The sequence below is a fragment of the Pinus tabuliformis genome, chromosome 8 (genome assembly GCF_031772625.1).
Source record: "Pinus tabuliformis cultivar Carrire ecotype Pingquan chromosome 8, CPIR1, whole genome shotgun sequence".
Classification (NCBI taxonomy): Eukaryota; Viridiplantae; Streptophyta; class Pinopsida; order Pinales; family Pinaceae; genus Pinus; species Pinus tabuliformis.
In genome coordinates, this window is record NC_142294.1 from 1,270,345,053 (window position 1) to 1,270,364,171 (window position 19,119).

The 19,119-nt window shown below is 36.5% G+C and overlaps 1 protein-coding gene and 1 pseudogene across 2 annotated transcripts in view; both read left to right on the forward strand.

The window, feature by feature from the left end:
• LOC149240011 (glyceraldehyde-3-phosphate dehydrogenase, cytosolic-like) overlaps positions 1-17,984 on the forward strand; it is a 156,513-nt pseudogene extending 138,529 nt beyond the window's left edge. Inside the window, exons 3-9 of the transcript XR_016246477.1 lie at positions 15,616-15,731; positions 15,875-15,974; positions 16,241-16,387; positions 16,520-16,599; positions 16,689-16,770; positions 17,612-17,754; positions 17,878-17,984. The product of XR_016246477.1 is annotated as a glyceraldehyde-3-phosphate dehydrogenase, cytosolic-like (transcript). The remainder of the gene's footprint in view (positions 1-15,615; positions 15,732-15,874; positions 15,975-16,240; positions 16,388-16,519; positions 16,600-16,688; positions 16,771-17,611; positions 17,755-17,877) is intronic.
• On the forward strand, positions 12,464-15,624 carry LOC149240012 (homeobox-leucine zipper protein ROC5-like). Its single transcript, XM_089461017.1, has 4 exons — positions 12,464-12,790; positions 13,003-13,371; positions 14,954-15,045; positions 15,150-15,624. Exons 1-4 carry the CDS (start codon positions 12,464-12,466, stop codon positions 15,184-15,186), a joined length of 825 nt encoding a protein of 274 aa, XP_089317143.1. The 3' UTR covers positions 15,187-15,624.
• Positions 17,985-19,119: the final 1,135 nt, after the last annotated feature.

Sequence of the window (19,119 nt, forward strand, 5' to 3'; positions counted from 1 at the left end):
GTTGAAGTGAATCATGTTGAGTGGTGAGAGTTGTTACAAGAATGTTTGCACTGGTAGGTGTCATCTCTTTCAACCATGTGTGAGCTTGGAGTCATTTTTGTAGCCATGTACTATCATGTTTTTGTTATGAGTCATTGGTTGAGCCTTGTGAGTGATGTTCGTGTATGATTGAGAAGTCATGTTTCAACCATATATTAGTTGTTTGGAGGAATTTTACAACCATGATATATCATTCATCTTTCCATATAATATGCTTATAAATACTTATACTTTCATTGTATATTATTGGGTCTGGTTAAAGTAGTGGTCCATGAGAGATGTTTGCATCCCCATTACATGTTCATGGGTATCATGTTGAACCTAGCAGCAAAAGGAAGCACATGGTGTTTGGATAGAGGCATGGTGTTGACCTGTTGGTTTTATGGCATGGTGTTTTCTTATTGGCATGAGGATCTAATCAATTTTCATCCTCATATCAATTGATATTAGCAATATTCAACATATGGTTCAGCCATACTTGTTTTCCCTTTTCCCTCAATGTTAAAGTGGGAGAGTGACATAACCACATGAGCGATATTGAGACAAATCAATTATGGAGATAATCTTGGTCTTGTGGTTGTAGGTTGACATCAACACCGGAGGGGTAGCATGTTGGGCATGTTGGCCTCATGATGTTGGCATTGATGTCAACCTAGGATGTTTGTCTGAGGAGTCAACTATGGAGTCATTTGTGTTGGCATTGATGTCCACAAACTTGGCGGATTTTTCATGATGATCAAAGGTTTGATGAAATATTATTGAGGTGTTTTTTATGGTTGCATAGGATATATAGGTTTTGGAGAAGCTTGAAGAGGAAGATGGACGAGTTTTGGAAGAGCTGGATTAGTTTGACTGAGGTTTGAGATGAGAAAAGAGTAACGTAGTCGATAAGAGGAAAAGCTATGTTATAAAACACCCTAGGAGACTAGTTATCTATGTTATAATGCAATTTTCAAATGGATAAGGTGCATTAATACCTCTAGAGTGGATTTCCCAAATTTTGTGCACACTCTAGTGAATTCTATGGGCATTAACTATGGTTTTTGCACATGGTATTTGGTTCAATAGTTTGAGAAAGGTCACTCCACATTCTAGAAGATAATCAAGTCAAAGATAATGAGGATTAGTGCTTTGTATTGATTGCATATTTCTTCATTGATAAAATGTCAGAGTGTGAAACAAAAAATGTTAGACGGTAGGATGGAGCTAGCTATAGATATGTCTAACATGATTGTGTTGCATATGAAATTGTTGGTAGTTAGTGTTGATATGGAGATAAGAGTATTGTTGTAGATGTTGTTGTAGAGATTTTGGATCATAGATCATATTACTAACAATGTGTTGCAGGAATGATTAGTTGTGCATTTCATGTATTGTTGTACCAATCATATGTTACATATATTTTTGTTATTGCATTGCCATATAAGTTGTGGATTTTATTGTTGTTGTTACATATTATATGGTGAGTGAGGATTGATGAGTATGTTGGATGAGAGAGTTTGTGTGAGAAAATTTCATTGTGTGAGTTGACGTATTATTTTGAGGGGAAGAGATGACACGTGAAGGTGCTTGATTCAGTTGTTGATGAGATTATTGTATGTGTGCTTCATAATTTGAAAATAGATGAAATTAGGTCCATGAGATGTGCTTGAACGTTGGGGCCTTACGTGAGGCAAGTTGTGGCTTGTGTATTTAGGGTTTAGCAACATCCTTCAGGTAGAGGGTTGAGAACTTGGGAGGGGTGGCTTCCATCCCGTGGTGGCTGGATATTACAATGGTGGCTCGGAAATACTTATGGGGAGTGGTGGCTTCTAGCAGGTGGTGGCTTGCAAAATTGAGGGAGTGGTGACTTCCAGCAGGTGGTGCCCTACAAAGTTCATATAGGTAGTGGCATGGAGCAAGTAGTGGCTCACATGATTGGAAAGTTGTGGCTTGCACACTGGAGGTGGTCAATGATTCATATGTAAAGAAAATTATTGAATATTAATAAGAAGACGAAGAAGAATACTATCGGGTGATAATGGTTTTTACCCTTTGGGTTTCCACCTTATATCATGTGTCTCTATGTGTGATGATGTGTTTTTTTTTTGTTGCTACTCATGGTTACTTATGTTTATGATGATCAATGCTTATGTTTATGATTATGCATATGTTATTTATACATGTTGTTGGTTGATTAATGAATGATTTAGTAATTCTATAAAGAAAAAGAAAAAATGTTATAAAATTAACATAAAACATAACACTGATTCAACCCCCTCTCAGTATTGTTCACACTTCCAACAAGTAGTACCAGAGCACCAACTTTCCAAAATGAAAATCAACTGAAATAGTGGCACACATCATTACAATGAGTAATTTCAATCAATTGAGGTTCAAGAAAAAGTTAGGCCCAACAAAAAAAGAGCATATACTTTGAAGAGTTGCTGAGTGTAAAGGATTGGTCCATCAAAGTCTTAAATGGTGTATTTTTTAGGAGCAACCTTTATATTGGGAAGGAAAATAGGAAGTATACAACCAGATATAAGGAGTATTACATGTTGTATACTAGTAGTAATAAAAACATCAAAATCAACATAGTAACAAACCTATGCATCCATTACTGTCAACTGCACATTACCATGAACAAATTATTGTTTTCATTGGAGAAGGAGAGATCAATGCTTTCCTAGGACACAACTTAAGATCATGGCAGCAGCAAGACCTTTCCACCAAGAAGGGTCAAGTAATTACATCATCCTATGAGTATTTTTGGAGTGTATTAAAAACATCATGAGGTTTTCAACCAAAGATCCACTTAGATCATTACAACTATCCATTTATTTATGAGAATTTGAAAACTATTTTCCTTTATTTAATTTTTAAATTATGAGAAATTGAAGAGTTGTAACTAACTTAATCAAAAGCTGAATAGTAACATATGGCAATTACTAAAATCTTCCTATAAATTTGTGTAACTCTCAGTATGAAATAACTTTTGATCATTTATTGATTTCATTGCATACTAGAACTAGGAGGCTGTTATTTTTGTACTTATTGATGTAAGATTCAAATCCTAGAAGGCCATTTCTAGAACTGTATAATCACATGCATCTTGTTCTTGTTTTTTACTACCCTTGAATATTTCATGTATATGTGTTCCTTGTGGGATGCAAACTGCTAGGTTATGGAAAATTCTGTAAATTAGATCGTTTCTCTCATATGCTTACTGTTTTAGTTTTTCCACTTTCATTTATGATAACTTTTTATATCTAAATGTTGACTATTCCTCACGTGCTTTAACAAGTTAAGCACCTATCATTGTCCTATATTATAGCTAAATATTTAATTGCCTATGCAACTATGTGTTTACTGGCTCATTTGCTTCCTAATTCTCTTCTATATTTCATTGCTAGCTAGATTACCCCTTTCTTATCTTAGTGCATGAGATAGTTTTATGTTAGAATATACATACCCTTGATATCATGATCATTGAAATCCTGTAACATTCTAAAAACAAAAATGGTTACTAGGCAAAAATGTAGATGGGTCTCTCATCCCAAACAGTGTGAGATCTAATTGGGACATCATACTGGAGAGATCCCTTGACTATTGTTGCGACATTTCACCTTATCAATAGATTTAGCACTAGAAGGAGGGACATGAGGTACATGGCTAGTAGAAATCCCATTTCCCACGAAGCGCACACTTATGTCAAACATAATCCCACCCAAACACCCAACACCCCACATTTCATCTACTCAGGTTGAGTAAACTGAGAGAGAGACAAGCTACAAAGATGTAATCTCCAATCCTAAAAACCTAGAATCTTACCAAAGAGAATTATACTCTGTTCCTCTTGTTAAAATGAATTCTCTTAGGTGCATCAACCATTTTTATCCTAAAAAACTCAATAGATTTGTTGTAACTCCTCTTCTCCCTAGAAAGAAATAAGTGAAAATACTAGTTACTAAGTTCAGAGTCCTGGTTCATTACATTAAGGATTTGGTTGCGCATGCCCTTGAAGTTATTTCTAGTTTTTTTTGTCAAACCCATTCCATCTCTCCCCCACCCACTCATGCACCCTATGATACTAAAGGTTAAACTTGTTGTCTTCATAATCTTGATTCCACCTCAAATTCTAAATATTTTACTAGGAAGGTACACCATTCTTAATCACCTACCAACCTTAACTTTAGTGGATGTCATAGGGAGCCTTAGACCTTGCAAGCATCATGCATGATCTTTTTAAGTGACTAGAAAGGTTTCTTCCTAAATTAAATCTTAACAATGTTATTTCTCCTAAAGATCACATGAGAAACTTTTATTTGGTCTTATGGATAATGAATATAGAGCATGAAGATGTGGCAAAGAGATGCCTTTGAAAGAAATTTTGTTAGAAAATTTGGTGAAGAGAAAACACTTGCTTCCCTTTTGAAGGAGTTGATTTCCATCAAAATGGAGAAAACATATAAAGTCAATGATTTCAGTGAGCACTTAACCACTTTGTTGAATAAAAGCCCCATTGATTCTCATCCTACATATCCTTTGACCGTTGATTTTTATACTTTATCCCTACATCTCTTCATATCCATGTTCGTTAAGAGGTTTAAGAAGAATACCCTAGCCTTGAAATTTGAAAAAGCTATTAAAGATGAAAATGAGATTCTTTCCTTGGCTGGCATTAACCATAAAGAAAAAACTAAGACAAATGAAAATAAACGTATAACCCTTAATAAGATTATTGAGAAGGAACCTACTAGCCTAGAGAGTGTGCTAAAATTTTTTAAGGAGCTCTCTGACAAAGTAATTGACCTAAAGAAGAATTCAAGAGAAAGCTCATCTAGGTATATGCCTTTCCACCTGTTGTACCTTGGAAGACAACCTCTGGCTAAGGAGAGGTCAGTGCCCAAGAAATTAGTTTAAAACTGTGGTGAAATAAGTTTGTTGTCCCATTGTTTTAAAACCCCAGAAATTATAATTATAAAGACAATGCCTCTTAACCTTCAATGTGAAAAACATTCATCCAAAATGGCCTTCTGATGATGAATACAATTTAAATGAAAGTGTAATGAGAAAGGATAGTGGAAAGTCTTCAACAATAGGTTGCTTAATGATGAATCTTTGTCTTCAAATTTAGAGGAAATATGTAATTATCATATAATGACATATAGAAAAGAGGAGCGCATAATTAAGGTGCTTTTAACTTTAACTCATAGGAATAGATTTTGCAAAACTGTAAAATTAAAGGCTAGCAACTTCATTACTCTCTTCTATGAAGAAAAACATAAAATGAAAATAACAGGAAACAGATTTTGTACTCAATAGGTGTCTAGAATCACTTCAAACTCTTTATTCAAATCCACATGAAGATTGAGAATACAAGAAATTTTTTCTTCTGAGGTCCAAAACTCAAAACCCCCACTTCTCTTTCGGAATTGATTTTATACAAAATTTCAAAAGGGCAGTTAAGAAGCTGTCAACTGCCAAAACTGCTAACTTTCTAAACTAATTTGGAATTAACAATTCTTTTGAACATTACATTTTTTAAAAGAGAAAACATAAATACATCATTTCAAAAATATCCAAAAAGAAACTGCTTCAAGACAGGCGACACTGCTTCATTTAGTAATCTGAGAGTCTAGTGCAGATGAAGGTCCAATTTCTACACTTGCTCCTTTCGGTGACATCCATTCTCTACATTTTTTTCTAGATGGCTATATATGAATTGGGACTCTTGACAAACCTAGTGTGTTCCATTCTGAAGTTGGTAATTCTGCTATATGTTGGTTTGTCAACAAAAAGAGTTCTCATTAACCATAAAAATTGGAAATCTCTATGCAAATAATTCACAATTGTTGCTCCCTTTAGCATTGTTGTTCTTTCATGAGTTGAACCGATTTTTCTCTTAGCCTCCACCAACAAAGTTTCATAAGTCTCCCAGGGTAATATATTTCCCTGCTGGTCCCAACATGAAGGCAAACCTGCTCTTGTTCTTTTATCAAAATCAATATTGAATTTCATTACAACTTGTTTTACCTCTGTTAATTTTGTCTTTGTTGTCTTCCTGTACAATTTATTCACAATAATTTTATTAATCTCTAAAACATACTCGGTTCTGTGTTCAACTACTAATTCCCTTAACTGTTGTGAAGATCTTGAGTTAAGGAAATCAATCATTCTTTTTTAAACTGAGCTTGTTGCTGTCACTTTTGCTTATTAGCAGTGATGAATTTTTCCAGGTCCTTGATAATGATCTTCTCCTCTTCTACTATAGATAATGACTCCCAGATGTTCCTCAAAGCATGGATGATATCATTCCATAAAATTTCTCTGGCTTGAATAAGGGACATATTTCCCTTCACCTTCTCCTTTAGCTGTTTAATTTCTTGAGAAGCAACTTGAAAATCAGTTTTATACTTTTCAACATTCTCCTTGTACATTGCCAAGTCTCTTTTAATGACTTTTATAATCTTCAAGGCACTCTCATAATCCCTTTGAATTTTCTTCATCTCATTCTAAAATATTTGCAACTCAATCATGACTCTAGTTAATTTATCAACTGGGTCTTCAAAATTTTCTTGTACTACAATAATACAAACATGAGAATCACTTTTTTTGTTGCAAAACATAATTCATTTCCTTCAACTTGGTGATTTCATCATTCCTCTATATAAGTTCATCAATCAATGCTTCTTTTTCTTTTTCCACCTGTGCTACTTCTGAAGCCATTGGATGTTCTATGGAGGGCATCCTCAATTTCTTCCTCAACACCTAGATTTATATTCAGCTCCCTGTAACAACTTTTGAACAACACTTCTATCCTTTGGATTGACCCCAATTTTAACAATCAATTTCTTTAACTCTTCATTTTGAGTGGTTAAAGCTCTAGAATTTTCTTTTTCTAATTTCAATTGATTAACCACTTTCTCTAATAAAGTTTCAGCTCTGCTAGCAGCCAAGGAAGTCTTTTTCAAATCACTATAAATCAGTTCACTAGTTTTCCTATGTAATTTGATTTTATCAGGCAGTGGGATCTCTCTAGCATCTACTTTTAAGTTGACAGTATTGAAACCTGATGAAGAAGATATCGTTAAGGTAGGGGGCTGAGAGAAAGCTAGTTTGAGCTTATTTGTTTCCAAATCCATAGCAGAAAGCAGTCTAGTTTGGTAATCTGAGATAAACTGAGCCTCCAATTGGGACTCCATGCTTTCTTTAACCTTCCTATTCTTTTATTCAATTTGAGAATACAACTATTTTATCATTGAAACAGAGCTCTTGCCAGTCTCTTCTGGAACAAGAGAAGATGGTGTACAAATAACTTCTCCTAACTGTAATTGAAAACCTGATGTAGATGATGAACTTCCCCCCTCAGATAGTTTGACTCTTTTAGTACTTTTGTTTGTTTCCTCCTCCAAATCAATGACATCTTCACTGCCTCTCTTTAAATTCTTCTCACTTTGATGAGGAGTTTCAATCTCCACCCCTCTTGATAAACTGGTTTGTCCTCCATTTGCTAGCTTCTCGACATATGGTCGAGGTTCATGTACATATGGAGCATAAGAATTTTCCACTCTCTTGTTTGAAATGATATGGTGAGGGTCATATGCCCATTTCTCACCTAGCTGCAAATTCATATCTTCAAGAGCTTTTTGCACTTCTCCTATAGCTTGCCTGTTATTAACAATAAAAGGTCCCACTATCCTTGGCAATTAAAATGGATGTCCCTTCTTTGCTAGAACAAAATGTACTTGATCCACATTCAGACTCAGCCTGATGAATTCCAATGAAATCAGTCTCATAGGCACAAATATAGGGAGCTTGTAGGGGACAACTTCTGATCCATATAATCTAATTTTTGCATAATCTTCAAATATAAACCAATCACCTACTTTAACATCTTTATTGAGCTGAAGAAAAGACTGAGCCTTTGGTAATATGAAAGGTGGAGGAGAACTATTTATGATTGAGTAAGAAACTGATAAAAAAGAAGTAATAAAGTGCATCAAGCCCTCATTATTTGCAGTACTTCTTACCACATCAGTCCAAAACACCACTGACTATTTGTTCTTGTGAGGGTCCATGATATTTAATCTCAGGTGCATGAATCTTTCAACATGAGTATACAAGAAGAGATAAGTAATTAGAGAAGGAAATCTGAAACATCCAGTGAGGGAAATATCTGTCAATTGAGAATTAACCATCTTCTCCCAGAAAGCAGGTATGTCAAAAACTGTTTCAGGGCTCATCATCAGACTGAACATTCCTAGGATAGCTTTGTCAATAATATTTGTATCTTCCCTTCCTAAGATCTTGGACAAAATTTGAATAATAGGTCTAACCTCCTCGACAAAAGTATCCAAAGGAAAATGAGTAAGATCCATGGGCAAATGCTTTCCAACATGCATTAAAAATAAAGTTAATTTAGCATAATTGGATGCATATAAGTTTTGAAAGGTAGAAAACAAATTTTCTTCTGAGAAAGGAGCGTAAGAACTTGAGGAAGGAAAAAATAATGCTTGTTGAATCAAAAGGGAAGAAACTTGAAAAATATTTTCACCTAATTTGTTCATGACAAAACATTTTTGAGCATAAAGGGCAGAGACCAACCAATATATCAATTCTGGGAACACATGGCTTTGAGGAATCATGGCAGCTAAAACACCTGACGTAACAATAGCTGCATATATAGGAGACTCAACTTGGTTAAGCAGAACATGTTGGTAAATTTATATGTAATTAATAGAGAAAACTGGGTCAAATATATCTGCTTCGGTGTCCATCAATGGAATATGGGAAGAAGAACCTGCTAAAATGGCTTTCTTCGACATTTTGATAATCTTGGATGTCAGAGATTTCACGCAAATACCTGAGTAGTGGCGGGTAATGCTGACTGGAGCTGCAACTTGTACAATTGGATCCATGGAAGCAAGAGCAGAGGACAATGGCAAATGAAATGAGTAAAAGAAATAGGATTTTATAGAGGAAACAAAACAACGGGTGGGAAAAATGGAATTAAATGCGAATGTGGGAAATTCAAACGATGTAATGGTGACAAGATGGTTGATGAGCTAGCGGATGATGTGGATGATGAGGTGGCAGAGGGGTATGATGATAGGTGATGACAGAGCAATGGCAGAACAACTACATGGAGCCCGCACTTGCTTGCCGACATAATAAGGGGTAGACTCCTGTATGGAGGAAATTCGATGGAGTCCCCCCGTAACCATTAAAGGCCATTGATTTGCAGTCAACTGAGATCCAAAAAAGCCTTTATGGAGGCACTCAAAGAGCTAACCATCGGGAAAGTAGTATTGTCAGCTTTGCTCCATTTGATGGGCCTCGCCTATGTCCTCCATAGCGCTTGAAAATGTAAATGATATTTAACATTTGTTGACATTGGTGTATGAGGACCCACCTGGATTTAATCTTGAGTCTACATTAAGATTTGATAAGTGCATCTTAATCTACCTATTTAAATAAATCAAAATTCTTTTCCTTCGATTTTTTTTTGACATGCATACATTTTCTTTTGAACAAAGAAAAAGTAAAACGAGCTACAACATCACCCATCCTAGAAGAGGAATAATAACCCACCCAAACCTATTGATAACTCGAATATGAATCTTAATCTTGAAAACTTTGGTATGGGCAACTATTTTTCATATCATCAAATTAATCATTCAAAAAAACATGTCCATAGTGGGTCCTCAGGTTAGTCAACTTCTAGACCAACAATCCTTGTTCAATGAATCAACCCAATAAGTAGAAGAGGAGACTCACCAAGTTGAAAGCTCTGTCATGTTCCTTTGGAATGGGTTGTAGACATGGAGACACATAATATAGGAGAAGTATTTGTTGGGGAAGAACTAGTCACTCAGACAACCCCAAGGAATTAGTCTCCACAACAAAGGACCTTCCCTTGAAGTAACTTAGCCGGCGAAGGGTAAATCCTTTTTAAGGAAGTTGCTTACTCCCTCATCCAATTCTAAACATGTTTCCTCAACCCCAAAGGTTACTTCTAGTTCTAAATATAACTCCAAGTCTAATAATGCTCCAATGTAGAAAGCTTAGTCTCCTTTTCTTCCTAAAAATACCAGCTCATTAATTTCTTTAGGCCAGGACCTATAATATAACATTATTAAACACATGAAGAAAACTAGGGCTAACATTTCCTTATATGCTCTATATAGTATCCCATAGTTGAGGGAGATTTCTGTCAAAGATTTCCAACCCTCTCAATCATCGTATCAATACCCACCAACCCCACAAAATTTTTGTCACTTCTCCTATCCCTATGAACAAATTTAATAACAAAAAGTCTACTACAAACACAACAAGTATCAAAACTTACTCTAAAATGTAAACCCTTCATTTTCTTCTAAATTTTTAATTTTTCAATCACAATGTATGCAATTTTTTGGTAGATTCTAGATCTTCCTCTAATTTCATGCCCCACTCTATGTGCAAAAAGCTCAATGTTGTCCCTACGAAAAATAACACAAAGATCGTTTAATTGGATAGGTCAAAAGTAAAGGTGATTGGTGTAATGAATGATGTTTTCATGCAAATTTCCTCTAACCCATGAGTGCATCAAGTTATCAACATTATATTCATAGAAATATCAAAGGCATATGGGTTGCTACTAAGCAGGGACCGATACTAGAAATTGTAGGGGTACTTTGCTACTAATTCGTCCCATCTCTAGTTACCCTATAAACGAAAGATCATTCAACCCTAGGTAAACAATGAACCTCATATGAAGCACACATTGAATAAACTTTAAGGGCCTAATGAGCCAATTAGCTTGATGGAAAATACACCGGGGAACTTTTTTCTTGAGACTATCCTTGATAATAATTCATCTCAGTTGACTTGCACCCATCAAAAAAAAAAATTGATCTCCTTTAGTTATTGCAAGTTGGCAATAATGATTTTTTTTTTTAGCTGTAAATAATTATAATTACATTATTGTAGATGTATATCTTGAAATTTCTATTGAATTTGAAGTTGGTGACATCTGTGCATTATTTTCTAATGATTTTGAGATGTAAGATAATGTTGGTGTAGGGTATACTTTAATTGACCTACAAGAACAAAAAGCCATGATTCCCTTCCAATTAGAAACCAAATGTATTGATAAGTAAGATATGAGCATACCCTAGGTATTAAATGTGAATCATGGTTTTATCTCTCCAACCAAAAGTTCATCAACAAGAGGTATGGATGTACATTTCCTATTTTAAAGCATTGGATATTGCATTCATTCCTCATAACTCAGATAGAGGGGAATCATATATTTTCTTTGATTTTTAGTGATTAAGTTAGAGTAAGTTTGCGACTGGCGACCAGGTTTAGGCTTGCGACTAGTGATTGAGTCATAGGAAACCTACCTTGCTTGCAATTGGGTCATAGATCATATCATTAGTATGTGATGAGTCATAAATCCCTTCTCTAGTATGCAATGATGTACCCACACACTCTCTAATGTGTGATTTTGCAATTTAGTCATCATTTGCTCCCCTTACTTGCGATTAGTCGCACTTCCTAGTTTGCATTGGGGAATATTAACTTTCAGATTTGCGATTGAGTCGTGTATTGCTCGAATAATTGTGATTAAGCATAGATTGTTTCCCTAGTATGCGATGAAGTTACCATATGTGGAAATTTTAGTAGAAAGACAAGATGTATTCTATCAAAGAATCGAGTAGTGTGATGATTCATATCCTAGCTCCCTTCATTGTGATGGATTGTAGTTGGGTTTCCTTTCTTACCATGGGATCCTCCAGTGATGAGACAACCCATAGGCTACTTCAAGATTTGCAAATAAAAGAATATTTGACTATTTACCACATCCCACATCATGTAATTTTGAGCCTTGCCGGGCGTCACAGCATGTTGAGACTTGCGCAATGCATGACGGACAGTTTCTGTGCTGGAGTGAGTGTGTCAACTGTACACACCTGGAATAAGCTCTCTGGTAACATTGATGAGGATGTTCGTGTTATGACAAGAAAGAGCATCGATGACCCTGGAGAGCCACCTGGTGTCGTGCTGAGCGCGGCCACATCAGTGTGGCTTCCTGTTTCTCCGCAAAGATTATTTGATTTCTTGAGGGATGAGAGACTCAGAAGCGAGGTAAGGAATAATTGGACTCAATAATTCATAGCATGGCATTGTTTTTTCTATTTCGTTTCATCCACAGCCGGTACTCTCTACTGACCACTGATTAAAAAAAAAAAAAAACTGGAGCAGTGGGATATACTGTCAAATGGAGGTCCAATGCAAGAAATGGCTCACATTCCGAAAGGACAAGATCCTGGCAACTGTGTTTCTCTTCTAAGAGCAAGCATATGTTCCTTTTCTTTTTCTTGAAATGCTTCTTGGAGAATAATTCCTCTCATGAAACCCTAACCTTAATTGTGAATGTTTTTGATTTTAGGCCATGAATTCCAACGAAAGCAGCAGCATGTTGATCCTGCAAGAGACTTGCACAGATGCATCGGGGTCTCTTGTAGTTTATGCTCCAGTGGACATCCCAGCCATGCATGTGGTTATGAGTGGGGGTGATCCAGCTTATGTTGCCCTCTTACCCTCTGGCTTTGCCATTCTTCCAGACGGACCAGAATGCAGGCCCCTTGCACTAAACCCTACTGGAAAGGGCGTTGGAGTCAACAGCCCGCGTGTGGGAGGATCACTTTTAACAGTTGAATTCCAGATATTAGTCAACAGCTTGCCAACAGCCAAACTCACAGTAGAATCAGTGGAGACAGTGAACAACCTCATATCCTGTACCGTGTAGAAAATCTAGGTAGCTCTGCACTGTGGAGATGCTTGACATAAATCTCTCCCTCTTAATCCTCACTGTCTAGTTTTTTTGTGTCCCCATAAGCATTTTTGTTTTTGTTTGGTCCATGCCAATCAATGTTTAACGTGCAAGGTAAGGGGAACCCTAACCTTAACTGTGAATGTTTTCGATTTTAGGCCATGAATTCCAACGAAAGCAGCAGCATGTTGATCCTGCAAGAGACTTGCACAGATGCATCGGGGTCTCTTCTAGTTTATGCTCCAGTGGACATCCCAGCCATGCATGTAGTTATGAGTGGGGGTGATCCAGCTTATGTTGCCTTCTTACCCTCTGGCTTTGCCATTCTTCCAGACGGACCAGAATGCAGGCCCCTTGCACTAAACCCTACTGGAAAGGGCGTTGGAGTCAACAGCCCGCGTGTGGGAGGATCACTTTTACCAGTTGCATTCCAGATATTAGTCAACAGCTTGCCAACAGCCAAACTCACAGTAGAATCAGTGGAGACAGTGAACAACCTCATATCCTGTACCGTGCAGAAAATCAAGGTAGCTCTGCACTGTGAAGATGCTTGACATAAATCTCTCCCTCTTAATCCTCACTGTCTAGTTTTTTTGTGTCCCCATAAGCTTTTTTGTTTTTGTTTGGTCCATGCCAATCAATGTTTAACGTGCAAGGTAAGGGGAGTTGGCATTGGCACTGGGCAGTTATGAGGGGATCTCAACACCAATTTGCTCGCATTGAGCTGGGTGTTGATTTGTCCCTCACAGTAACAGCCACAGCCACCTCCTCCTGCCTGCTTTCACCTTTGTCCTGGGATGGACAGCAATGGGATTACTGAGATCACATGATATATGTAACTGAAAAAAATTCATGAAGGATGCGTAGTGGAGTCAAGAACGCACCACATATATCCTTGCCAAGTGGTAAACAAAACTGAAACCAGCCAGACAAAGCTTCTTTCCTTGGCAATGCAATTATCAAACAAACATGATGTTTGCACAAGCTTTACCACCATGCAAGGGTACTGGTTGGGGTATTGACTCCCCACAAAATCTTAATCGTTTACTACTCTCATCTTTCAGTTAAACTCAATCATCCATTCATTTATATGATATGACATGACGACATTAATATTATTTAGCTTAATTGCAAGTTTTGGATGATAGGCTTTCGCATTTTTGTTCACTTATCAGGGTAGGTATGTTGTGTCTTTTGCTTGTTTAAATTCTGTTTATAATTCATTTCCTTTGTGCATAAGTCTGTGCATTAATGTGGTGTAGCAAAGGTTAATGCCTGCAAGAATTGACAGTGTTAGTCAATTTTTTTTGGTTTCCTACATAAAAATCAAGCAGGTTTTGTTTTGAAAGCCCTTTTTTTCACTGCAATACAGAAAGTTGGTATGGACATTTTAGCCTTTTAACCGCGTGCTGCCAATTACATATTTGAATTCAAGCAGAATAGTGAATGTGTCAACCATGTTATATCATATAATACAAAACATTGACAATGATAATGAATATTTTCATGTTTTCATATAACATATCTGGAGTAAGATAACAACGTGATTGCTTTCTTTTGCTACAGTGCATTGAGCCTTATTGTTGAATATGTCAAGCATTTCATTTTTCCGACTTCCAATAATTTGGTTACTATCTAATGTAGTTCATCAACATTTTTCGATAAGCACCATGCTGATTGGTAGCATCATGTTGATTGGTTTGCTTTGAAATAAATAGCCACCGAGAAGGTGGCCCAGCCTTTTATAAAAATTCAACAATTCCAACTTCATAAGTCTATGTCAGATTGTTCTTGAATTAGTGAATTCTCTTGGTTTCCTAGGGTTTGTGGTTGTTCTTGGGTTAGGATCCATGTTTTATTTCCATTTTAGTTTGTCACAGAGTATATGTCTGCTTTGATTTCCTATTTTCCTTGTTCTTCAAATTTGTTTTCGAGGGTTTAGTACGGGAAAATCTCCATTTTATTTAAGGCGGTGTGATCGCGATTGGATTGCCTAAAAGTGGTTTTTTTGAAAGAGATTGATAGTAATTTTTTGTTGTGGTTTTGGATTTTCTGTTTTGATGTTTGGGCTTTGGTCTTATGCTTTCGTTCTTGCTCTCTGTGCTGTAGATCGCTCTTTTCCTTGAATCATGGCTCGTACGAAGCAGACAGCATGGAAATCTATCGGACGAAAGACTCCAAGGAAGCAGCTCGCAACAAAGGTAACGACTTTCCTATATTTCTTCCGTTGCATCTTTGGTGGAGTTAATTGAGGCGTGCTGTTTTTATTGTGGCATTTTATTCTGAAGCTCCTTTTTTAAATTAGGCTGCTCGTAAATCTGCTCCCACGACCAGAGGTGTGAAGAAGCCTCGTAAATCTGCTCCCACGACCAGAGGTGTGAAGAAGCCTCATAGATATCATCCCGGAACAGTTTCTCTTCGTTATGTACACGCAGTTTAAATTTGCTTCGGATTCTATCGATATGTTTACAATGTTTTCTTTATAGTATATGTATCTTATTGCAAATTGTTTAATCGAGTATCAGAAGAGCATGGAGTTGCTAATTTGGAAGCTGCCTGCACATCATTCTCCTGATGAATTTTGGATCGTCTACCTGAAGATTGTTCTTCGTTTTGCATTTTTTGTTCTTCGATTTATTCCCAACAGCATTTATGTTTTACGGACAAACTGAAACAGGAAGATTTTATTAACTTGTTTGATAGCTTTCTTCTACCATATTTTGCCCACTCAAGATCTCTGCAGTAATTTCTGTGCCTCTGTTATTTTTCAGAATTATATGTTCAAGTATGACAGTGTCCACGGACAGTGGAAGCATCATGAAGTCAAGGTCAAAGACTCGAAAACTTTACTCTTTGGAGAAAAATCTGTTGCTATGTTCGGTTTCAGGTAAAACACTTGTTTATGGAGATCAATGAGAGTTTCTTAGGTCAATTATTGCTTGAGCTTAGGCATGAACAGAGTGTAAGTGCTGACATTGTCTATTTGTTCCCATTTGTCTAACTATTCACATTTTGGTTTGAAAACTGTAGAAATCCTGAGGAAATACCATGGGGCGAGGTTGGCACAGAGTATGTGGTTGAATCCACAGGTGTCTTCACCGACAAAGAGAAAACAACTGCTCACTTGAAGGTTTGAATATTACCATTCCACAATTCAATTATAATTGATTTTTTCCTTCAAAGTTTATCCGACATGCTACTAGTTAAAAATACAATGTACCTAAAAGTTGATAAATGATATTTGAGGTAACTAAGGAGTTGTCACATGTAATACCGCTCCCTCCCTAAAGGCTATTAACATATCTAATTTTGTAAATTTCAAACGGTATAAAGTGCAACAATGGAAATTACAATTTGGACTCCATATAATAATTTTTTTTTGTTGATTTCTAATAGGCAGGTGCTAAAAAAGTTGTTATCTCAGCTCCAAGCAAGGATGCACCTATGTTTGTTGTTGGGGTTAATGAGCACCAATACAAATCTGATTTGAACATTGTTTCAAATGCAACCTGTACTACTAACTGCTTGGCTCCCTTGGCTAAGGTTTGCAATGATATTTTTACTAAATTATCACAGTTTTCATTGTATAGGTGTCTTTATATGAGAAAAATTACATATTGCTGGGGAGGAACTATATGTTAAAAGAGAACAAAAACACTCTGTTTTCTCTGGCAGGTAATCAATGACAAGTTTGGCATTGTTGAAGGTCTCATGACAACTGTCCATTCCATCACAGGTACACTTACTATGAACTAGTATTATGCCCTTGAATTTTATTGATACAAGGCGTTTTCAAGCTGCATTGACTTATGTTTCTGTATGTAAACAACAACATAGAAGATAGTTGATGGCCTTCAAACAAGGACTGGCGAGGTGATAGAGGAGCTGGTTTTAACATTATTCCTAGCAGTACAGGAGCAGCTAAGGTAGGAAGCAACAAATTACCAATGATGATTAAACATATTTAAAACCATCAGTAAATATTTTATTCTAGTGATTATCATTCACATTAAACACTTTATAAGGTTAGTTTTATTGATTTACTTCTCAGAGTATTCTGTCGGTCATTCTTTTCATGTATAAAAATTACCTCAGCTGCTTCAAGATAGCCCTGAGAAACCTGAAATGTCTGAAATGTCTTCTCTTCATGGGAAGTTATGATTAGGACCTTACCTGAACAAAACTTAGTATGACCAGGGTCTTACCTGAGCAACAAACAGTGAGACTACCACCTTCCCGTGTCAAGTGACAAAATACAGCTTGTTACCATTACTTTCACGCAGTCATGAAAGTGCACTGTTGTTCGAAACCTAGGGCTCACGATTTTCCTATCTTTACATCCAAATTATCTCTTTGTATAGCCCACTTTGTTAAGCTTGTCTGTTTCTATTTTCCACTGGTGTTTGTTCATCCTTATGGTTACCCTTGACAGTTAGGTGACTGTTAGGAGAGAAATTGGGAAGTACCACTTCTTTATAGTAGGCACAACAACACAGTTGCTTGACATTGGATCCCATTTGAATTTAATATTTTTTATTTCTTACCTAATTTTCGCATTTTATCATATTGTCCCATGCTTAGGGTGATTAGGTTTTATTTGTTTGTTGGATTTCTTTGGAGAAACATTAACTGTGTACTTGCAATTGGTTAATTCTCTGTAATCTAGTTGGGTTCTGCATATTTTTCTTCTAATTTTGTTAATATGAATCCCCACCAGCATCACCTTTTATGTTCTCACAGCTACTAATTGTGATTGTATTTTTGAAGGCTGTTGGCAAGGTTCTACCAGCTCTCAATGGAAAGTTGACTGGAATGGCCTTCCGAGTACCCACACCAGATGTTTCAGTTGTTGATTTGACTGTTAGACTTGAGAAGTCTGCCACTTATGACGAGATCAAGGCAGCCATTAAGTAAGTAGTCTCAGTTACCCCCTAAGAAGAGGAAGGGAAGAGGATATATACAATCTCTGTCAGGAATAAGTTTCAAGGTTGTGTATTTCATTTTAACTATATATGGTGCATTTCATTTTATAGGGAGGAATCTGAGGGAAAATTGAAAGGAATTCTTGGTTACACAGAGGACGCTGTGGTAACCTTGTGCCATATAGAGACTTGACAACTAAGTCACCTGACACGGGGATTCGGGACACGTAGGATTCGAGATTCGTGGTGTCGGATTCGGGACACGCTGACCCCCCGGAACAGGACACGTTAGGACACGTTATATATTATTTTATTAAATATATATATATATATATATATATATATATTAACAATTAGATATTATCATATTTCTTACACAAATTTTAATTAATGATATAAATTTATTGATTTCAAACATAGATCTTCATCTATAGCTATTAGCATGCATAGTACATACAAAATTCAAATAAATGTTGGTACTGGTCACATAAATGATAAATCTATTAAAAATTTAAATCATGATTCATAATTCATAACTGAAAGACAACTTACAACTACAAGATAGTAAGATAAACACACTGACAACTGTAGTTTTCTCATAAAGTCATCAAATCAAAATGTGTTACATAGGTAGTGTTGGTAAAATGCCAATGGCAAATAGAAATAGAAAATATAAAACAACTAGAGGTATACAAGCCTCAAGGCATCAATCAACATCAGAATCAACATCACTGTCCCCATCATCATGGTCCCCACTGCTCTCCTCTACATCCTCCTCCTCCCCTATATCCATAGTCGCCTTTGCATCTGCTGGTATGGAGGCTGACCCCTCTAAGTCATCAAATCTAATAGGCTCTAGCACTGGATCATTGAGATCCATGTTGGCCAATGCCAACTCAACAGTGGTGTCCAGACCCATATCATCAGAAATAGTGTTACTTGGGAGCGGGAGCGAAAGCGGGGTGCGGGAGCGAAAACGGGAGCGGGAGCGACATATTCAGAAGCTCTCGGTTTGGTGCTCTTGATTAAATACGAGTTCCATACCCTAATACATGACAAAATTCAATGGAAACATTGCAATCCCCCAATCCTAAAATCCTGAAAAACTGATAAGTCTGCTGGATTTTGAATGAAATCTAAAATTCTACTTTCTCCATATGAAATCCAATGAGGCCGGAACCACTCTCAAACATCCTGAGTCATTTCATGGTAATGTTAAAAATTTAAGTAAAAGGATGAAAATGAAGATTAAGGAGAATGTCACTTTTACTTTAAGAATTTAACATTACCATGAATAGCATATCAATACTAGGGCCTAGACTTGATTATGAAGCTGCCAAAATGCTCTACTCC